This window comes from Puma concolor, chromosome B1, assembly GCF_028749965.1.
Source record: "Puma concolor isolate L17-30 chromosome B1, mPumCon1.1.hap2, whole genome shotgun sequence".
Lineage (NCBI taxonomy): Eukaryota > Metazoa > Chordata > Mammalia > Carnivora > Felidae > Puma > Puma concolor.
This window is the reverse complement of record NC_141670.1, coordinates 169871281-169894651: the sequence shown is the minus strand read 5'-3', so window position 1 is coordinate 169894651 and position 23371 is coordinate 169871281. Positions and strand designations below refer to the sequence as shown.

General features: G+C 34.7%; 1 protein-coding gene across 4 annotated transcripts; it reads left to right on the top strand.

Moving 5' to 3' along the window:
* Window positions 1–85: 85 nt before the first annotated feature.
* On the top strand, window positions 86–22603 carry GUF1 (GTP binding elongation factor GUF1). 4 transcript variants are annotated; one of them, XM_025921870.2, is made up of 17 exons: window positions 86–446; window positions 1908–2019; window positions 2358–2506; window positions 2778–2858; window positions 3730–3807; window positions 4851–4934; window positions 6779–6843; window positions 7844–8047; window positions 9889–10028; window positions 11519–11642; window positions 11995–12127; window positions 12953–13096; window positions 13994–14127; window positions 17134–17235; window positions 18676–18795; window positions 20441–20477; window positions 21484–22603. In XM_025921870.2, the coding sequence occupies exons 1-17, from the start codon at window positions 282–284 to the stop codon at window positions 21619–21621; spliced, it is 2010 nt and encodes a 669-aa protein (XP_025777655.1). In that variant the 5' UTR covers window positions 86–281; the 3' UTR covers window positions 21622–22603. The 4 variants fall into 4 exon arrangements, with proteins under 4 accessions (XP_025777655.1, XP_086561267.1, XP_086561265.1 ...); XM_086705139.1 differs by lacking the exon at window positions 86–446 and adding an exon at window positions 453–588; XM_086705140.1 differs by lacking the exon at window positions 86–446 and adding an exon at window positions 579–669.
* Window positions 22604–23371: the final 768 nt, after the last annotated feature.

Sequence of the window (23371 nt, the reverse complement as noted above, 5' to 3'; positions counted from 1 at the left end):
CCCCTCACGTGACTCCCTTACAGCCCCGCGCGGAGGCACGCCGGCGTCACGACGTCGGGCGACGTGCAGGCGCCGAACGGCGGCGCTGCGTCCCCTGTGTCGCACCGGAGTCACTAGTTGGGCGGAGTTGTCCCCGGCAGCTTTTCTTCTCCGCCGGTGTGAAACGGTTTAGGTCTTTTTCGCCGGATCTTAGCCGGGGGCATCTTGTAGGAAATCGCGCTACCGGCGATGGCGCAGAACTGTCTCGAGGTGCAGACCTGACGCCTCCGTCGCGCGAAGGGATGTGGACTCTTGTGGGTCGGGGCTGGTCGCACGGCCGCGCGCTGGCAGTGTGGGCCGCAGGGACCGCACAGCGGGGGCGCCTGGAGCCTCTTCCCACGCCGACCCGTGGGGCCCCTGCCGAGTTCAGGGCTTGGGACAGGCTCTACACCTCGGCTGAGCGCAAGGTGACCGCCATTCGGCTCTAATTAACTCTGTTTTAAAACTTGGGAGGGCGCTCCTGGCGGATTTGGAAGCGTGAAGGGCTTCCTAAACTACCTGTGGACACAGGTTGCGATTCTTTAAAGGCGGCAAAGCTGAGAGCTCCAGGTGCGCTCTGGGTTCTGAATCCTCCACCACTCCCCAATGTGACCTTGGACAAGTCACGTTCTGACTTTCCTAGTTTGTAATGTGGGTAACTATTGTTTATTTTATGTGACCCCAAACAAACTTGTTTTCTGAGCCTTTGTTCTTGTGGTGGAGAAGGCACTGTTTGATAACTATGAAGAGATACAGTGTAGGCAGAGAAGTAGAGTAACTGGATGCAAGTTATGAGTAATTGGAAAAAATAAGACTTAAATATGATTAATTGCCCTTTTCTAAAATGCGTGGGGAATGTAAAATGAATTTATGTTGCAATTTCAAGTTCTTAAAAGTGGTATTGCCCTGTATATCTTTTTAATTGAATGCCAGTTGAAAGATGAGGGTAAGGAGGAATCCACTGGGCAAAAAAATTAGGTTTAGTTTTTTTCTTAGAATTTCTTTCACATGTAAGTTGCACCTTCGTTGTCTGCTTTGTATTAGAACATTTATAAAGGTCACGAGTATTGTGGATTTCAATGTAATTTTCCTATTTTTAATGCTGGTTATGAAATACAGATTTGATTGGAAAAATAAAGTATTTAGGGTACAAAAAACCAGACATACTCTACTTGTATACCCACTTTTAGCAGGTTGCAGTGAGTCTTCCTAAAGCATTAAAGATGATGTATGCAACTAAAACTCAGGAGTCACATTCTAAAATGTTTTTAAATTTTAAGTATGATAAGAGTTTTTATTGTTTGTTTTTTGAGATTTTTTTGCGGATGTTAAAACTTTTTTCTCTGTCCAAATAAGTTGCCAAACAACAACGACAAAAATTTATTTAAATAAAACTTTTGAAGATAATATTAGGAGCACAGGTTTTTAACTCGATATGATTGCTGGTTAAATGTATTATGGGGGCAAAGAATTTCCTTTTTTTTCTCCTTAAAACATTTCTGTAGCTTTTGTTTGTATGTTTTTGTTTTTGGCCTCAAGAGGTTTTGTTAGACAAGGTGCTTGCTCTAAGCTTTTTCAGGAGCTCTAGGTGTCTTGGGTTCTTCATTCATGAAAATCATTTTCTCAGTGGTAGGAATATTTATAAGGGACTCTTAATTAGCTAAGTTATCACCTTAACAATGAAACTCATGTATTTGATGAGTGCTATTTTAATCAATTGTTTGTAATAAGAGTTTAGCTGTATATCTCTTTATTTTCAGAGGAATAATATAAATGTCATAAATGAAATTGTTCAAAGAAGACAAAAGGAACATTTTTGAATTAGTATATTTGTTTCCTATCATGCAAAATGTATACGCATAAATGTTTCATTTCTCTCTTCTTTCTAGGAAAAAATTGACATGTCTAGATTCTCTGTTGAAAATATTAGAAATTTCAGTATCATTGCACATGTGGATCATGGCAAAAGTACTTTAGCTGACAGGCTTCTGGAACTAACAGGTATTTTCATTTTATAAATGGCCATGAGTGATTAATCATTATTTTTACCATGCTTTTTGAAGTTTTATTTTAATTTAATTTTTATTAAAAAAACTTTTAGTGTTTATTTATTTGTTTTGAAAGAAAGAAAGAACTTGAGCAGGGGAGGGGCAGAGAGAGGGAGAGAGAGAATCCCAAGTGGGGATTCACAAACTGTGAGATCATGACCTGAGCTGAAATGAAGAGTTGGATATTTAACTGACTAAGCCACCCAAGTGCCCCAACTGGTTTAATTTTGTATCCAGTATTGTGTCTTTTTAAAAGCTCTTAGAAGTACCAATAACTATTTCTATTTATAGGCACAATTGATAAAACAAAAAATAATAAGCAGGTTCTTGACAAATTGCAAGTGGAGCGAGAAAGAGGAATCACTGTTAAAGCACAGACAGCATCTCTTTTCTATAATTGGGAAGGGAAGCAGTACCTTTTAAATCTCATTGATACACCGGTAAGTTGAGAATTAATTTTGTCTTTATTACTGAAGTCAGCCTTGTATTAAGAGTGCAAACAAATCCTTGTTCAGTTTTTGAACTGAACATTAAATAAACATTTAACTTTGCTTTTTGTTTCCTCAGTATTCTTATGTTTGAGTAACTTGTTTCACAAGCATCCACTAAAAAAAGAAACCTATTAACTTTCTATCAAGAGGAGTCAGTAGGTTTGGCATAAAAAAATAATTATGGCTAACTTCAGAAGTATCAATGATTTTTGTTCCTCAGGGCCATGTGGATTTTAGTTATGAAGTATCCAGGTCCCTCTCTGCATGCCAGGGTGTTTTACTTGTGGTTGATGCAAATGAGGTAGGTACTTTTAATTTCATGTGGTGTGACGTGCTCCTTGGTTGTTCAAGAGATTTTCCTTAAAATATATTTTGGAAATAGAATTTTTACGCTTGAAAATAAGATTTATTTTATTAGTTAACCAAAATCATATGCTTTGGTCCTGTTAATTTGAAGTTTTATTGCACTAAAGCAGTCTGGAATGGACTAGTCCATATTTTAAACATTCTATGCTGATCAGAACTGTTAAGAGATTTATCCTTCCAAAAACTCAGTTTGTAGTAGTTCTTAATTTGGGGTTTTAATACTAATTTTTAGCAGACCTTGAAAATGAATTTATTTTAGAAGTCATTTTGGATAATTTTAAGGTAATAATTTGGGAAATGTTGGGTTTAAAGAAACATGCCAATAACATTACTAAGTTCTTTTGTGGTATAAAGATAAACATAAAAACATATTGAGTGATGATGTAAGAGTTGTGATATACTATTTAAAGTAAGCTTTTGATGTATTTCAGCTTCTCATAAACTTTTCATTCTAAACCCGAAGGTCTTTGTTGTGTTAGACCATTCTTGATCTTTTCAGGGAAGGTCAAGGCCTACCTTATATGTATAGTACTGGGTTTTATAAACTGCACTGCATGAATGTGTTTTTTGGTAAGCTTTCAGGGTTCATGTTTCATGTTTTTGTCCCTAGTCCTAACAGTGTCCTCCAATAAACGTTTCCTGAAATGAAAGGAATTTTCACAAGGAATCATCCAGATGCATGGAAGTATAGATACCATAGTTTATACCTCTGCTTTTGGGGAAAATGTGTGGGATGGTATTATATTACAAGTTTTATGATAGTTGGTAGATGGTCATATCAGTATCTTGTGTCTTATTATTTCTAGGGTATTCAAGCCCAAACTGTAGCAAACTTCTTTCTTGCCTTTGAAGCACAGCTATTGGTAATTCCAGTTATAAACAAGGTAATTCCAATGAGACAACAATGCTGTTTACTATTTTACCTTCTAAAAGTAAATTTAGTGTTTGATTATTTGGTATACTATTTTTATATGAGGGATCTTCAACTCTATATTAAATATATTGGTAGGATTTACTTCTTTGAATTTGCACAGAATAGAATTGCAGCTCAAATTCCTGTATCCTTACATGTAGTTTAGAAGACAGTCTCCCTGAATTACATGGAGGGATTGAGGGCTATTTCTGCAGGAAAGGAATACAGGCAGGGCAGCCAAAATATGTCTGTTACACTAAAGCATAGATTGGAAGGGTGCCTGGGTGGCTCAGTAAGTTAAGTTTCCCACTTCCACTCAGGTCATGATCTCATGGTTTGTGAGTTTGAGCCCTCTGTTGGGCTCTGTGCTGACAGCTCAGAGCCTAGAGCCTTCTTTGGATTCTGTGTTTACCCCTCTTTTTGACTCTCCTTGACTCATGCTGTCTCTGTCAAAAATAAATATAAAAAAAATAAAGCATGGATAGGAAAAGAAAAGGCACTTACAATCTTCGGGGAAATAATGTAATACATGAAACATAACAAGTGCTAAACTGAGCACTGTTATTAAACCTTAACTTTTTATGTTTTAAAACTAATAAAGAATCTTAATTTAAAAATCTGCATTGCATTTAGTTGAATTTTTTGATATTGGAGTTAAATTTAAAAGAGGCAAAGTTGCCTTACAGGTAAGACAGTTTGTTGCCATAAGTTATATCTAACTTATAAAGTCAGTTTACAGTTTGGTTGACAAATTGTTACTGAACACTTCTCCTGCCTTGAGTTGCCAGCTACCTAAATTTTTTGCACGCCCTGCTACCTGCCCTTTGTTTTTCAATGGCTATACTTGTTAAAATTGTATTGCCTGTATCTAGGTTATTTTAACCCTTTTGAAAAGAAAAATAGAGGGATCAATTAGCTTATAAGTATGCTTTTAAATATTTCCAAATACTATTAATATGTAATACATTTTATTTTTACTGCATTAAGTAAGGCATAATGATTTTTTTTTTAAAGATCGATCTGAAGAATGCTGATCCTGAAAGGGTTGAAAAACAAATTGAAAAAGTGTTTGATATTCCAAGTGATGAATGTATTAAGGTAAGATACCCCCCCTTTTTTTTTGTGAAGACATAGTTATACTTTTAAAAATCTCAGGTATTGGCCTAGTGAAATTTCATAGTATTTGAGAGTCCATCATTATATAAAGTTTTCATAGTTTTACAAAGTTCTTCATATTTCATTTGATCCTCCCAGAAATCCTTGTTACGTGGTTATGACAGATAGGAATTTTCTTGTGATACAGTTGTAAGAATGTTTTTTTAATGTTAATTTTTTGGGGGGGAGGGGCAGAGAGAGAGAGGGAGACAGAATCTGAAGCAGGCTTCAGCTCTGAGCTGACAGCACAGTGCCCAGTGTGGGGCTCTAACTCACAAGCTGTGAGATCATGACCTGAGCCAAAGTCAGATGCTTAACTGACTGAGCCACCCAGGCGTCCCACTTGAGATACAGTTGAAAGAACTAAGGGTCAAAGATTTTATCCCATTCTTAAGAGTAAGATCTAGAGAGCTAATGTGCCAGGACTAAAATGTAGGCCTTCTGCAATTGATTGCAGTAGTATTTCTTGTTAGCCATTTTGTCCCTATGGAAATACTTCCTTTGATGAGCAGGTTCAAACCAATTTTAAGACATTTGTATGTGTTACAAGTCGGGGACAGGCAGAGAGAGACAGAGAATCTCAAGCAAGCTTCATGCTCTGTGGAGCCCAACCTGGGGCTCTGTCTCCCCAACAGTGAGATCACGACCTGAACCGAAATCAGAAGTTGTATGCTTAGCCGACTGAGCCACCCAGGTGCCCCAAGTTGATACCAGTTTCAATTTGAATTTTCATTTTCAAATGATGATTTAAGTGTTGAATAGCCACAACCAAACTGCTGTGCTAGTGCTTGTGTAGTAACTATGTTAGTGCAACAATGTAATGTTTAGCTTCCACTTTCAGTCTTGTTTGATTTTTGAAAAGGCATATTTCAGGTGATAACTGTTTTTTATCTATTTAACCTTAACACAGTGGTTGATTACATACAACAATGTAATAACTGAAAAGCAGTATTTTTTTTTTCCCTTAGAGACATATACACATACACAGAATTTAATGTTTTTTATTATAAAGAGGGACCTCATAAAGCAGTCCTGGAATTATGGTTTCATAACTTGGGTTATGTTTTATTAAAGTGTAATCAACTATTCTGATTTTAATGCATCTTTACAAAATTTATTCAGGTACTTATTTGGTAGGTGTCAGCTAGGAGCACAGCAGTGAGCTGAATAGACAAGACCCCTGTCTCAGTTCATCAGAGAGGCCTCCCTAAGTTACTCTGCATCATAGCATCTCTCTGAGAAAAATGTCTCATTGTATTTACATTCTCCTTGGGGAGACAGTCATTTAATAAGTAAAGAAAGAAGTAAGCATAGTAAATTGAATAAGACAGGTGTTGTCATGGATATTCGTTTAACAAATTGTGGTGTTTTAGGTGGAATGCCATACTTATCATCCACATATATTGTTTATTCTCTTCACATGACAATCTTGAGATTTAGGAAAAATATAAATAATCATTTATTAGATGAGGAACTTGCAGCTCAAAGAAATACGTATTGGTCAAAGTCATGCATTCCATACAGAGTCATAACTACTCAGATATTTTAAAACTCTTACACCACTGTTCTTTCAATACCATAATCAGAATGCTTTTGTAATTTAATTAAAGAACTATAGAGTCACCCAACTGTAATGGAAGGACACTTGACGTATAGTATAAGTTTTGTGCTTCCTTTTACTACTTTCTTTAAATTGATAACTGTTAGAATTCTTTCTTTTTTCTGATTATAAAACTCAGTCACCAGGTAGAAAAATAGTCTTTAAATGCTTATTTTTTTAAATTTAGATTTCTGCTAAACTTGGAACAAATGTTGAAAGAGTTCTTCAGGCAGTCATTGAAAGAATACCTCCGTAAGTATTTTGCTATTTTTCTATAGTTTGTTTGTCTTTAATGGTATAAAGACTGTCAGTCTGATGTGTTCTTTGAAAATTTTTTTTTTTAACGTTTATTTATTTTTGAGACAGAGACAGAGCATGAACGGGGGAGGGTCAGAGAGAGAGGGAGACAGAATCTGAAACAGGCTCCAGGTTCTGAGTGGTCAGCACAGAGGCCGATGCAGGGCTCGAACGCCGGACCGCGAGATCATGACCTGAGCCGAAGTCGGACGCTTAACCGACTGAGCCACCCAGGTGCCCCCAGGTGCCACCCATGTGTTATTTTAGATTAGCCCATTCTTGTGGTTGGAGAGGATAAGTTATTTATTTATTTGTTATTTATTTAATTTTATTACCATTTTTTTAATGTTTACTTATTTTTGAGACAGCACAAACAGGGGAGGAACAGAGAGAGAGGGAGACACAGAATACAAAGCAGGCCCCAGGCTCTGAGCTTTCAGCACAGAGCCCGACCTGGGGCTCGAACTCCTGAGCTGTGAGATCTTGACCTGCGCCAAAGTTGGACGCTTAACCGACTAAACCACTTAGGTGCCCCTATTTTTTTAGAAATAAAAAATTAGAGGGTGCATGCCAGCTGGGGAAGGGCAGAAAAAGAAGGATAGAGAATCCCAAGCATGTTTCATGCTGTGAGCCTGACTCAGGGCTCAATCCCATGAGCCCCACTAACTGTGATATCATGACCTGAGCTGAACTCAAGGGTCAGGCACTTAATCAACTGAGCCCACCAGGCATCCCCTCATAAATCATTTTAAAACAGTCATTCATTTAAAACTTAAGGTTGAATTAAAACTGATTTAAAAATAGGCATTGTACTTTATGGGAAGATGTTTTTGTCTTGACAGTTATCAGCTTTTCTCAGGTATAAGAGTAAATTAAGCATAACATTTGAGTTGAAAATAGACATTAAGATTTTAAATTTGTTATGTGTGTGTGTGTGTTTCCTTATTTTTAATAGTCCCAAAGTACATCGCAAAAACCCCCTGAGAGCTTTGGTATTTGACTCCACCTTTGACCAGTATAGGGGCGTGATAGCCAATGTAGCGTTATTTGATGGAGTGGTTTCCAAAGGAGATAAAATTGTATCTGCACATACTAAAAAGATACATGAAGTTAATGAAGTAGGAGTTCTGAACCCTAATGAGCAGCCAGCACATAAACTGTAAGTAATCTACAATAGTAATTAAAATACATTTGTATGTGTTTCTATCTCTGCCTTTCTTAGATTGGTATCCTTAGTCCCAATTTCGTAACTCAGACAAAAAAAAAAACACAAAAAACTTACCATTAAATGCAATTAAATATTAAATGCTTTTGCAAAAGGAATTTCATGTGTGAAGGACAGTATAAATTTGATGTATTTTTATTCCTTTTGACTAGTTGTGACAAATTTTATGATCCTAGTGCACATTGGGTCCTATATTGATATATTTGATGAGACAGTGAAAGAGATGGTTCTGTCACCCATATATATCCACATTATACTGGGTATCAGTTTTAATACTTAATTTTTTATAATTAGATTTTTCAACATAAAAGTAGTGAAGAAAATTTGGTAATTCTTTTCTTTAGTATGGAATTCATGGTAAAACTTTGATTGGGATCCATGGCATGTGGGGTTTAGCGAAAAACTGAATTCTGAGTTCACTTACGAATATTTGCCTGCCTACTCCATCAGTATTCTGGGTACTGATGGGATAAATCACCTGGTACATACTTGGAGCATTCTAAGGTCTTTGTTTCCTCATCTGTAAAAATTAAGGTAGTAAATTAAGTGGGTATATAGTCACACTTGATCGTTTAATCTTGTATGTCTAAAACTAGCACTATTTTGCTCGTTACATTTTTTAATTGAGTCATAAAATCTATTTTATTTTTATTCTTTTTAAGTTTCTTTTTTTTTTTTAATGTTTATTTATTTTTGAGATAGAGACAGAGCATGAGCGGAAGAGGGGTAGAGAGAGAGAGGGAGACACAGAATCCAAAGCAGGCTCCAGGCTCCAAGCTGTCAGCACAGAGCCTGACGCGGGGCTCGAACTCACGAGCTGTGAGATCATGACCTGAGCTGAAGTTGGATGCTTAACCTACTGAGCCACCCAGGCGCCCCTTAAGTTTCTTTTTAATGTTTATTTATTTTTGAGAGAGAGAGCGAGACAGGACATGAGCGGGGGACGGGCAGAGAGTGAGGGAGACAGAATTGGGAGCAGGCTTCAGGTTCTGAGTTGTCAGACTCAGAGCCAGACGCAGAACTCGAACCCCCGAGCCATGAGATAATGACCTGAGCCAAAGTCGGACACTCAGCTGACTGAGCCACCCAGAACCCCCCTAGTCATAAAATCTATTTTAATTTTACTCAAATTGGGGTCTCAGTTACATCATATAGATCATAACATTGACTATTATTGTATCTTCACTAAAGATTTTGGTACTTTATCCTAAATGTAAATTAGTTTGTTATCATGTAGGAAATTTTCTTAAAAAAAAAAAAAAGAACTAGAACTAAGGTAGAAACTGAAATTTTGGGATCTGCTCTTTTCCTATAAGAGGAACGTCAAATTGACGTCAGATTTATTTAAGAGTTCACATTTTTCTGCTTGGTTAAATATCTATTTTTTTTTTTTTTTTACGTACATTTGTGATACAATTCACTAATAAAATAGTGTTTTACACTATAGGAAGCATTTGGTGTTTTTGCACTTAGTTTTACTGTGTTTACATTATATTTTAGAAGCTGTTGTTTAATTTGCAAAGGTGGGCAGAGTCATGAAGAAGACCATAGACTTGTTGTGTTGCAGAGGTCCTTGATAATGGATTGTAAAGCATGGTATGTTTTTTTTTGCTGACAATCCTTAGCATTGAGAATTGTGATATGTAATACTTACTTTGAATTAGACAAGGTTTTGTTTGGAAAGTGTAATAATTTCCTGGAAAGGTAGAGCTAATTATGAGTTTGCATTTGAAACACTAAAGCAGTCAATATTTCCATGTAATAATTTTATTTAGATATGCAGGACAGGTGGGCTATCTGATTGCTGGGATGAAAGATGTCACTGAAGCACAAATAGGAGATACATTGTATTTACATAAACAACCAGTGGAGCCCTTGCCTGGGTTTAAATCAGCGAAACCAATGGTATTTGCAGGTGAGGAGCTCACAAATTCAAAGGATGAGGGCCAATTTGTTGTGTAAACTGAAATAAAAATTACTAGAAATACTCATTTTAAATAACAGCTAAACTAGAATTCTCTGCTGCTTTTAGATTTTTTGTGTGCTATTCATGTGTATTAGTTAATTTCATATGTGTAGTGAAACTTTATGTAGGAAATCATTTCCTAAACTTTTAGAACTTAAAAAATACAAGCACTTAAGAAATAAGTTACCTGATATATGAAAGAGCATAGTAATATGAATCTCCTTCTTGTTTTCCTAGAGAGTAAGTCATTACATTTGGAATATTTCTCTCTTTTTTTTTTTTTAAGTGTATTTATTTACTTTTTGCTGGTGGCAGTGGGAGAGAGAGAACATGAGTAGGGGAGGGTCAGAGAGTGAGGCTTTGCCTGCCAGTGCTGAGTCTGACACGGGGCTTGGACTCGCAAACTGGGAGATCATGACCTGAGCCAAAATCAACAGTGGGATGCTTAACTAACTGAACCATCCATGAGCCCCTGGAATATTTTTCTAATTAGGATGTTTTTATCACTAATTATCAGTGGACATTTACTGAGTGCCTTCCTGTTAGTTGGACTTTCTTTAATACTGTGCAGTGCTGAGGGTGCTTGGGTGGCTCAGTTGGTTGAGCATCTGACTCTTGATGTCCACTCAGGTCCTGATTTCGTTGTTTATGAGATCAAACCCCTTATCAGGCTTCATGCTGAGCATATAGCCTGCTTGGGATTCTGTCTCCTTCTCTGTCTGCCCCTTCCCCACCTCAAAATAAATAAACTTAAAAAAAATATATTGTACAGTGCTAGTGTAGATAGTGGATAGTGGGGATAGTGTTACCCCTCCTGTGTATAACTTCACAACCTTTTACTACTGTGTGGTATTACAGACGTTTGAAAAAGAAACACCTGATTGAACGTCATTAAGTTACTCTATGCTGGGTATCTAGCGTTTGGTTTTCTCCATTTAGGATCTTGCACTGGGAAGTAGGAAGTTTGTTTATGCCCACTTTTAGGCAAAGTCAATCATATCTTTGGTTTTAATAGATTATCTGCCCTGAAGAATTAAGGATTTGGTGTAGTTTTTATTTTTACTTGTTTTTTTATCTACTAATGGAGTTTCATTTGTAGCTGTGGAATGTCTTTAACTTTTGTTTCTTGAAATATATTTTTCTTACAATAGGTTTAATTTTCATGGTTCTTCTTTATTTTAATTATATTTGTGCAAACACATAAAAAAATCACTTGTAGTGTGAATCCAGTTGTAAATTCATAAGGCTTTGAAACTTAAAGATATTTAAAGCCAATGTAACTTAACATTCAGTTTTTTTAGCATGCCAGTTCTTGTGGTCAGTGAAATATAGGGAAGTAATTTAAAAGGTAAATGATTAATTTTGATCTTGGAAGCATTGTATATTTAGCTTTTAGGCATATTTTCACATGTGATAACTAGAAATCATTGTGTCTTCAGGAATGTACCCTATAGACCAATCTGAATATAATAATCTGAAGAGTGCTATAGAAAAACTGACTATAAATGATTCCAGTGTGACGGTTCATCGAGATAGTAGCCTTGCCTTAGGTGCTGGCTGGAGGTAAGATTCTATTACACCGTAGTGTCAGATTTTTATTGAAAAATGAAGTTTAAGTGGTTTATTGCTCCTGTACATTTGATTACTGAGGATAAGTTCTTGTTAGTGTAAAGCTAACTAAAACAACCATCTGCCTATTTCACCCTGTATTCATGTCCTGTGGGTAAGTTCTATAGCAATTTTAAATAGAATCCCAATGGAAATTTTGAGTTCTATTTAATATCAGCATTTAATTATGATGTGAATTGCTTGAATGACTTTTGATTCTACCCTTCCTCCACAAAGTAAGACTATGTTCATCAAAGGAACTAGACCCCTGAGACAGATATTTGGAGCTTGGCTTTTTCTCCCCCAGGTTGGGATTTCTTGGACTTTTGCACATGGAAGTTTTCAACCAGCGACTAGAACAAGAATATAATGCTTCTGTAATTTTGACAACCCCTACTGTTCCATATAAAGCTGTTCTTTCATCAGCAAAATTGATAAAGGTACTGTTGTGAACCAGCATACATGGGAAAACTAAATACGTGTGTGTGTGTGTGTGTGTGTGTGTGTATGCGGAATGCAAGAGAAACTTTTTAGTACACCATTAGCTGAGTAGCTATTATGTGAGCTATTTCTTGATTAGTAGACATTAAAAATTGAATTACCTTATGACTAATGATAAAGAAGCCGCTTAACTAATCCATGCAGTATTTTTCTTAACCTGATAAAAATCTGTATATTGTCAATATTAGCCTGTTACTGAGAGTAAAAAGTAGAATTAGTAATTTAAATACTGTTCAAAATCTAGCACAAAAATGAAGAATATAATTTTGGTCATAAGTAGTTTATCTTATAAAAAGTGAAGCATTTATTGCTATCTGGCTGTAGGAAATTTTAGATTTCAGGTTAATGATAGAGACAATACTGTATTCCATCTAAGTGGCAATATATTCATTCTAAACAAATTTTAACATTGGCATCTGTAAATATCTTCCAACAAAATTAACTTAGGAAGCTAATGCCTTATAATGGGCAGATTAAAATGTACTTTTACATCATACTATTTCTAAGTGGTACATGAGATGTGTTTAGTAAATGTCGATGAACACAATATATTACTTATGAAAAATTGTTACTAAGTGGTTATAATTCGATAGTTTTAAAATATAAAGCATGTTAAGGTAATAGTCTAACCTTGAGGAATTATTTTGTTTTTATTCAACAAGTGCAATAACAAAATAAATGCTAGCATATACTGTAAAAATTGAAAACTTTCAAATGTAATTATTAAGATCTTGATTAGCTATTGGTGGTTTTCTTATTTTTAGGATTACAGAGAAAAGGAAATTACAATCATCAATCCTGCACAATTCCCTGAAAAATCAAAAGTAACAGAATATTTGGAGCCAGTTGTTTTGGGTACCATTATCACACCAGATGAATATACTGGGAAAGTAATGATGCTTTGCCAGGTATAAATGTAATACAATTTAATATAAAAGTAAATTTAGTCCTCCCTAACTGGTTCCTGCTCAGGTTTTGAAAGGTTTCCTTCTGCAGAGCACATTGAATTTATAAGAAATTTTCACAAAGGTCTTATCTACATGTGTATATATAAAGAGAGAGGTGTATAGATATCTATACTTTTAAAATCAGTGATTTTAAGTAAGAGAAAATAGAATTGCAATTTTGATCATCTGTCTTAATTTACTGAGTTGATAGTTTAGCAAAGGAAAGAAACTTGATGCTTATTTATACTGACTAGCTGAAAGAATAATTTAGCCTTTTTAGTACTTGAAATTGAGGATAGTTTGAAGGATAACTATAATATTTGAGACTTTTGACTCAAGTTTTTGCCACATTGTAATAAATGACTTAATCCCCAAATCACAGTCCTCAAAACAAACCTATTGAAATACTCTGACCTGTATTGGAAAGAATTCTAAAATGATTACTAGTGGACCTGCACTTTAATTCTGTATTCACAAACTAGAAAACTTTGGTCAGTCACTTAATTTCTTTGGGCCTAAGTTTTTTTATTTGTAAACCAAGAAATTAAAACTTTTACTTTATCTATAATTACATTTGGTTTATTTTTGCATACTATGTAATTTTAAAAAGATAAAATTCTTAGATAAAGACAAAGGATTAAAGGCTTTAGTAATAAATATGTTATATACAAAATAGTCCTCTGTATTATAAGTATTGTTTTCAGAATTCTAGTAGACCATTAAAGAAATATTCCTTCATTTTGCCACTCTTTATTAGGATTTGTAAGGAAATTTTTAAATTGGTAATCAACCTCATTCTATATTCATTTTAAACCATTTAAATAGGTTATCATTAAACACATTTTTTTTCTTTTTTAGGCTCGAAGAGCAGTTCAGAAGAATATGATATTTATTGATCAAAATAGAGTTATGCTTAAATATCTTTTCCCTTTGAATGAAATTGTGGTGGATTTTTATGATTCTTTGAAATCCCTGTCTTCTGGATATGCTAGGTAAAAATTTAATGAGAAATTGAGATACCTGGACAATTCGTTTGAAATATTGACCAGCATGAGTATTCTAATACTCTATTTATTTAATAATCTCTGCTCTCTTGAGGATAGTTGAGAAACCACTCTAAGGATAGAAAGTCTTGGAGCAACCTTGTAAGTGTCAGGGAGTACTCATAATTTGCTTATGGAAGAATGAGTTCCTTTGATTCATCAAGCTATTACCCTGCTTTTAGGAAAAAAAAAAAATATTGTAGTATCCCCTTGATAAAAAGAGTGTACTCCCCCAGTCCCTTAGAATTATATGTAATTTCAAGAAGCTACTATGATGGAGTGCCCGGGTGGCTCAGTTAAGCGTCCAACTTTGGCTCAGGTCATGAGGTTCGTAAATTTGAGCCCCGTGTCGGGCTCTTTGCTGACAGCTCGGAGCCTAGAGCCTGCTTCAGATTCTGTGTTTCATTCTCTCTCTGCCCCTCCCCTGCTCATACTCAGTTTCTCTCTCTCAAAAATAAATAAAACATTAAAAAAAAAAAGCTACTGTGATCTCAGTGGCACATGTAATATGTATTTGTAGTTATGTAATCCTAAGAGCACCTCTTTACATTTGGAAAACAGAAGTACATATTTAGTCTGTAAAAAGTGGTCGGTGTGCCCTTGTATCTGTGAACACTTTAATAACTTGTTCTTCCCTGGAATAAGTGATCCACATTGTGAAAACCATGGTCTCATCCCCAGGAGTACATGGGGGAACAGCCCTCTAGAAGTGAAGGAAGATTTAATACTAAGTAACAACTCAATGCATAGCATTTTGGGAATAGTTTATATTGGGGTAGATAACTCTAGATGCCCTGAGTATCCTGAAATCTTAAATTACTGGAATATAAATATATTTTTATAAATATATATACATTTAATTTGTATATATTTAAGTTTAATTATTTAAATTATAAATTATTTAAATATAAAATAAATTTAATATATTTAACTTAATTATAAATATATAAATTACTGGAATATAAATATATTGGAATACAAAGAAAATATAGAATATGCTGGAGGAGTAGAAGGGAAAATGAATATTCACATCTGTAAAAAACACATTCAAAGAAAAATTACAATACTCAAAGAACATGCTATAGTGACCTGGAAATTTAGCTTTATGAAAGGAGCTTTTTAATGAAAAAGTCATTATAACCCTTGATACAAAGGAGTATTCTTTGTGTGCGTTTGTATTGAGAAATTATTTTTTCTGCTTTGTCACCCAATATTTTTCTTCTTTGTCTTCTTTCAGACAAGAACTTAAATAAGTGGCAATGGGATTTAAACTAAAATGAATTGAGGCAGCATGTTATTAAACAATTACTGTAATTAAAAGATCACTAAGCTAAGTGGTTATAAATAACATTTTAAACAAAAGCCTGTCAATTATAGTTTGCATTTGGATACATCACTGTGTGAATTAAGTGATCTTAAAATCTTTTAGTTTAGAAACTTAAATTTCAGATTAAATGAGAGAACATGTTTAATTTTGAACTATGTAAAAATAAAATAATGCCAGCTTCCAGAATTGAGGTAATTCTTATGTTCAAAATGTATCTTTTTTATATGCAGTCAATTCCTTACTTAAAAAAAAAAATCCATCATAGCCTAGGTTATCGGCTTCTCATGGATTGAGATTAGGAACAATTTCTCTTAAACCAAGTGGCAAGAATCTTCTGCAGCTGGGTCAGAAGAGGAAATTCCTTTCTTATATAAAGACTATATTGAAGCTGCTTCTGACACTTACTTTGATAGACCTGTTTGCCCTCAAACCCCAAGTAGCCTTTTAGAATTCTAAATGTGTTTCCTTCATTCCAATGGTACACTTGAATGAATATTTTGAATAGAGGTTAGATTTCCATTGGGCTGGCTCAGAAATACAGACATTTGTATAATGGCTTCTTTTGAAAAAGTGAGTGAAGAAACTAAATTTTTGGAGCACAGAACATTTTTAAAGTTGTAAACAGGTGATATCTAGGGACTATGTCTAGGTCTTCTTACCTCTGTTTGTGTTCTGCATAGTACTTATGATGGTATATAATAAATGCTTAATAATGTTTGTTGAAGAAAAAGGATTTAGCAAAACTTGATAATAATCTGGTTTTAGAGAGTATGAGTATCAACTTGTCACCTTCCGGCTAAAAGCTTTAGAAACCAAACATTTGCAACTCTAGGCATGAGTTCGTTTTCCAGTTAAGACAGTTTAGGACTATCCACGTTCTTATCCATAACTGAAAAGACATGCAAGCATAATTAAAGTTTTCTTTCTCATTAGACCTCAGTTTTGTAAGTTAACTCTGTTTTAATTGGCATGATAAGCTTTGACCATATTGTTTAATAGTAAACAGCTGATGCTAACCATGTGCTTCTATGTGCTAAGATAGGCTCTGTTCTAAATAGCTTTTTTTTTTTTTGTTTTTTTTTTTTTGTATTAGGTACTGTTCAAATGCTTTATATGTATTAATTCATTTCATCCCTAAAAAAGCAGATTCAAACTGAATAGCAATATATGAAGTCCGAAAGTCTTATTTATGATGACTCTTTATCAAAGCCATAACATTTATTTAACTGGCAACAGAAAACTAAACAGAAACCCAAACTTAGTGAAATTCTGAGAATTAATACATACTATTGTCTACAGCCAGCAAGCAGCTGTTGGGAGGAAACATTGGGAAGAATGTGACATTTGCCTTCATGGTCCCATTTTCCTAGACTGGCTTACCAATTTATTTTCCTTTCCCCCACAAAGCATGTTCCCCTTGCTTTTGCCTCTCATTTCATAAATGTGAAAAGATGAGGGAGTTTGTTTCTCACTCTGGTCATTTAGATTTGTTTATGTGAAATGTATGTTTAATATTTTGATAGAAAGTTGGGTGGAGGATAGGGGAAGAAAAAAGATGTTTTGCAAAGAGAAATAATCTGTTGGGAAGTATAACGTTTATCTACCACTTGGATATTTTTCCTTCATAGTTTTGATTATGAAGATGCAGGCTACCAGACTGCAGAACTTGTAAAAATGGATATTCTGCTGAACGGAAATATTGTAGAGGAGCTGGTAACTATTGTTCACAAGTAAGTTGAATAGAAATTAGCATTCATGGAATGTGAAAGTAACCACTTTTGACATGTTTTTAAATTATTGATCGTTTTTATTTGACAATGACATTTTGAAAACTTAAAAGTAATTAATTAAATTTCCTTGTACTAGTTTCTCCTTCCATTCTTTTTCCATGCTTCTTTTTCCCAAACTATTAAATATGAAAGAAGAGAATTATAGTAAAAAAGGATAGTGTCATGGAAAGAAATGTTTTCCTTACCAAAATAGGACAAAATAAATGATTTTTAAACTTCATGATAGGTTTAAAATTGAGAACAAGTTTTTATCTTCATAAAAAATTTTTAATAATGAAAAATGAAATACCTTACACATTGAACAAATAGCAGATTGATAAAAATAATGGAGCACTTGTTTAATAATCATGTTATGTTAAACCATTCTAAAACTATATTGTGGAGTACTGTTAAGTGACAAAAATGCCTACTAAATAAAAAGCCAAACATATATACATTATGTTCCAAACTGTAAAATAACAAATATGTATGCAGAAAAATAGCTGGACGGATATATGTTTAACACAGAGATTCTAAAATGTTTAACATTGGTTTTCTATGGGTGAGGGGAGTGGTTTTTATGTATGTTTTTCTAGATTTTCTGTAATAGGTCATGTTATTTTTGCAATCAGAGAAGTCCTATCATTCAGAGAGAAGCGATGTTTATGACAGATGAGTTCCATTTGAACCTCCTGAAGAAATCACCTTTATTGGGCACCTGGGTGGCTCAGTCTCTCTCTTTTTTATTTTTATTTATTTATTTTTTTTTGAGAGAGAGAGTGCAAGCAGGGGAGGGACAGAGAGAGGGAGACAGAGAATTTGAAGCAGGCTCCAAGCTCTGAGCTGTCAGCCCAGAGCCCAATGTGGGGCTCAAACTTGTGAACTGCAAGATCATGACCTGAGTCAAAGTTGGAAGCTCAACCGACTGACACACCCAGGTGCCCCAAGGTCAGTCTCTTAACTCTTGATCTCCTCAGCTCAGGTTGTGAGTTCAAGCCCCGTATTGGTCTCCACACTGGGCGTGGCGTCTACTTAAAACAAGAAATGGATTAATCCAAAAAAAAAGAAAGAAATCACCTTTATGTTTATTATACATATAGGCTAGAAAGCTACTTTGTTATTATTTTTAGTTTTGAGAGAGCGAGCATGAGCTGGGGAGGGGCAGAGAGCTTGCACAAGCAGGGGAGGGACAGAGAGAGAGGGAGACACAGAATCTGAAGCAGGATCCACACTGTCCGCGCAAAACCCGATGCAGGGCTCAGAGCTTGAACCCGTGAACCATGAGATCATGACTTGAGCTGACACTGGACCCTTAACCTACTGAGCCACCCAGGCACCCCTAGAAAGCTACTTTAAATGTTTGTATTTAGGATGTGTAAATAGTTGCATTTTCTCTCTCAGAGACAAAGCACACTCTATTGGCAAAGCCATATGTGAACGTCTGAAGGATTCTCTTCCTAGGCAACTGTTTGAGATAGCAATTCAAGCTGCTATTGGAAGTAAAATCATTGCAAGAGAAACGTGAGTTGAAATTCATTTTTGTTCCCTGTTCTAGAAATGATAAATGGTTAGAAATTATATGACTTAAGAATGAAATAATACTGAAAAATTTAACTTCTCATTGGCCTAAGCTTTATTCCTACTCGGGGAAATACTAAACTGGTTTTTAATTCCGTTTAATTAAGTGATGACTGTTATAATGATTTACTTAAATTTAACATTTTAAGCTATATTATGTATAATTATTAACATAATGGACATTGGTTTGAGGAATTGCTTTATTTCCACTCATTTTACTGAATGACTACTGAATTTCCTGAGTTAGGAATAGTGTATAAACTACTAGCAACTGAAACTTTTGAAGAAGTTTTGAAAAAAAAGAATTGTTGGAGATATTCTTCCAAAAGACAAAATTAAATTATGATTTTTACTTAAAGCATTTAATATTACTTCCTCAGAGTTAGCAGAATTATAAATCAGAAAGATGAGAGAAGAATGCTAATGTATTAAGCTTTGCATTGTAGATTGATTATGTGATTCAGTAGACATGGAAAATAGGCTAATTTATGTATTAAGCTTTGCATTGTAGATTGATTATGTGATTCAGTAGACATGGAAAATAGGCTAATTTATCTTTTTTATGATATGTGATCTATAAATTGGGACATGGAATAAGCTGTTCTACTAGTAACAGTAAGTGCAAGAACTATCTGGTAGCATATTTCTTTCCTTGACTTCTGGGAAATCAGAAGTCTTTCCTTAGCTGGAAATTGCTATTCAGTTGTAGTTTAAACCCAAACTTGCATGTGTCAGTAGTGGTGAAGTGACAACCACCATTTTTATATAGTCTTTGGATAAATTTTATTTGTATTTGTAACGAATTTTTCTTTCCTAACGCAATTTTGCTTTAGTTAATTGTTTTGAGTTTCATGAATACCCGGAGATTGGTCAGGAATTGATAACCAGGGAACATCCTGGAAAGTGCAATTTAAAATATCAAATAATTCTAATGTAAGTGTGTTGAAGTAGAATACCTTAAAGGAAAAAAATAGATTTTTATATCCTACGAATATATATAAATGGAGCTTTTTTCAAATTTCCTGTCTTCCACCAAATGCTACAGAAATTTCTTAATTCTTATCCTTTTAGAAGCACTATAGAAAGATTAGTTTATAACTGCTTGAGTGGATATATTAAAATTATTTAGTTTTCCCAGAAAAGAGTTTTATAAAAATAATATATTCTTTATATTCCTAGTCACTCTTAACCCACATTTTGTAGAGTTAGTGATGCGATGATAACCATTTTTAAATTTTTTGGTAGTAGTGCTTAGTAGTAGTTTTAGGTTGAGCCAGAAATTACTTTGTATAATTCTTATAATTAAGGTCATATAATTAAGGCTTGAATTTGGCCTAATCAAGACTACACACAAGCCTTGACCTTTTTTTATTCTTAATAAAATTTATGTTGATGTTCATGCTGAATTCATTTTCTATTTTATGTCAAATACACCCAAATAGATACAAGAGCATTTGAGCTAATTTTAGTTACGTATAACATGATCATTTAAATCTTTAGTAAAGGAGAGATTGTTTTTGAAAATAAAGTACTTTTAAAGAGTGTAATGAAATTATGTAATTCTTATATAAAATTTCCTCTTTTACAGTGTGAAAGCCTATAGGAAAAATGTTTTGGCAAAATGTGTACGTATCTACCTGTATTCTACTTTGAATAATAGATCTATTTTATGGGTTTAAAGTCAAAAGCAGTATAAATATATTGGTTTCCATTGTTTTTATAATAACTTTTTATTTCATCTCTAGGTTTTTGTTTTTGTTTTTGTTTTAATGTTTATTTATTTTTGAGAGAAAGAGTGTGAGCAGGGGAGGGGCAGAGAGAGAAGGAGACAAAATTTGAAGCAGGCTCCAGGCTCTGAGCTTTCAGCCCAGAGCTGGACGTGGGGCTCAAACCCACCAACCATGAGATCATGACCTGAGCCAAAGTTGGACGCTTAACCGACTAAGCCACACAGGGTCCCCTAGTTTTCTTTTTAAGTAGGTAAATCTCAGGTTGGCTAACATATTCATTTTGATAACATTCTTATTCCATCTTATTTATAAAAATTTCCTTATATTAAGTACTGTGTAAGATAGTATTTTGTAACAGTTAAGAGCAGGATAACATTATTGACATAATTTCCAAGGAGAGATTTTGAAGACAATGACTGGGAAGAGTATGGCAGTTTGAAATCCACCTCTCTTACATTGCTTTGTCGAGGTGTCTTTTCTGTTAAAACGTTTTCTTAACTCAGTTATGAGAATTAACCAGTAAATGCCTGTTCTAAATCCTTAGCATAGGGACTGGCACATTTGTGCCTATGTGAGTTTATTGGACTATAGATAAATGATGCAAAATTTCAAGATTTGAATCAGTAAGAGGATTGATAATTCTTCTTTGACATGCATAACATAGTACTAGATTTCATTGGTGAGTTTCATCTCATCCAAAATATAAATAAAGCCTTTATCATTCTTTGAGAAGGTGTTAAATTAAGATCTATGAAAGGATTAGAAAGGTAACTGCAGATGTGTATCTCATGGGTAATAATTGTAAGGTTATTGTAGTTGTGTTGATGTCTGTATGTAATTGTATGATTAATTTTCTATGGAGTAATTTGTTGGACTTCAAATTTTTAAAAATATTTTTCAGTATGGTGGTGATATTACCCGAAAAATGAAACTTTTGAAGAGACAAGCAGAAGGAAAGAAAAAACTGAGGAAAGTTGGCAACATTGAAGTTCCAAGAGATGCTTTTATAAAAGTTCTAAAGACACAATCTGATAAGTAATTGCTGGAAAAAAAATATAATGAATTTTCATAAATTAAAATTTGTGTATCTTTTTTCTTAGTAACTGTATATGTTGACAACAGAGTGAAAATTATAAAACTTGCTTGTTGCTTTCAGGGTTTTTGGGTTTAAATAACCTATTAGCAGGGGCACCTGGGTAACTCAGTCGGTTAAGTGTCCTACTCTTGATTTTGGTTCAGGTCATGATCCCACGGTTTGTGAGTTCGAGCCCCACATCGGGCTCTGTGCTAGCGACTCAAAACCTGCTTGGGATTCTCTTTCTCTCTCTGCCCCTTCCCCACTCATTCCCCACCCCCGCCCCCTCAAAAATAAACAAAAATAACCTATTAGCTTTTCTTTGAAAAGGAAGTAGTAGGTGGATAAGAGCTTGGATTCTGAAGCCATATTGTCTGGTTTCAAACTTCTGTTCCGCCACTCACTGGCAAGGTAGATTGTTACTTAATCTCTGTTTACTCTTTAGTAAAATCAGGATTATACTATTATTTACCTCCATAGGTTGTTGGGAAGATTATATCAGATAGTATGCTTAGAATATTCAGAAGAGTGTATGACACAATAGTATGTACTTAGTGAATCTTAACTATTTTGTTTTCACGCATATTTTTTTTTAAGTTTATTTTGAGAGAGCAAGCACACATGAGCAGGGAAGGGACAGAGAGAAAGGGAGGGAGAAAATCCCGAGCAGGATCCTTATTGTTGGGGCAGAGCCTCACATGGGGCCCCATCTCACGAACCAAACTGAGATCATAACCTGAGCTGAAATCAAGAGTTGGATGCTTAACTGACACAGCCCCCCAGATGCCCCATGAGTATTTTTCTTACACTGAAAGGCCCCATACTTAAGATTCTCTCTAGTTCAACCCCAAGATATTCTCAAAATCACCTTATCAGTTTATTGTTAGCTGGATAAATTTAGATTTATAGGAGTTATTAAATAAAGTCAAATAGCATACTAGCTGGACAGGCGCTGTTTAGTTTTTGTTAAAATTTTTATAAATATTTGGAACTAGACAATTTATATACACATCTAAATTAAAATTAAGGGTAGGAGCTGTCTTAATTTTATAATTAAAATGCATTTGGTGCAAAATGATAGGTATTTGGTATTAGCAGCAGTATTAATAATAGTATTAATTGCTAGATTTCATAATTGAAAATTTGAGCTTTAGTTAAGTAATTTAGTTGAATCACACAGGCAGTAAATGGTTGTCATGCTTTAAAATATGTCCTTTTGGGGCGCCTGGGTGGCGCAGTCGGTTAAGCGTCCGACTTCAGCCAGGTCACGATCTCGCGGTCCATGAGTTCAAGCCCCGCGTCAGGCTCTGGGCTGACGGCTCAGAGCCTGGAGCCTGTTTCCGATTCTGTGTCTCCCTCTCTCTCTGCCCCTCCCCCGTTCATGCTCTGTCTCTCTCTGTCCCAAAAATAAATAAAAACGTTAAAAAAAAAAAATTTTTAAATATGTCCTTTTAACTACTATGTTTACCAAGTTAATGAACAAATGAGAGGGCAGATGGTATTACAGTAAGAGAAATAACTTAGCTATTTAATTTTGTCCTCTACCTTGAATGTACTGAATGACGTAAATGTCTTTTGGGGATAAGACTATTGATACATGTTATACTAAGGTTATTACATTATGAAGTAATTTTACAGAAGATAGGATTTATTAAAATTGTGTATAGAAGTTAATTACCTGTGATTTCATCCTTATATAACCTATCTTTCCTAT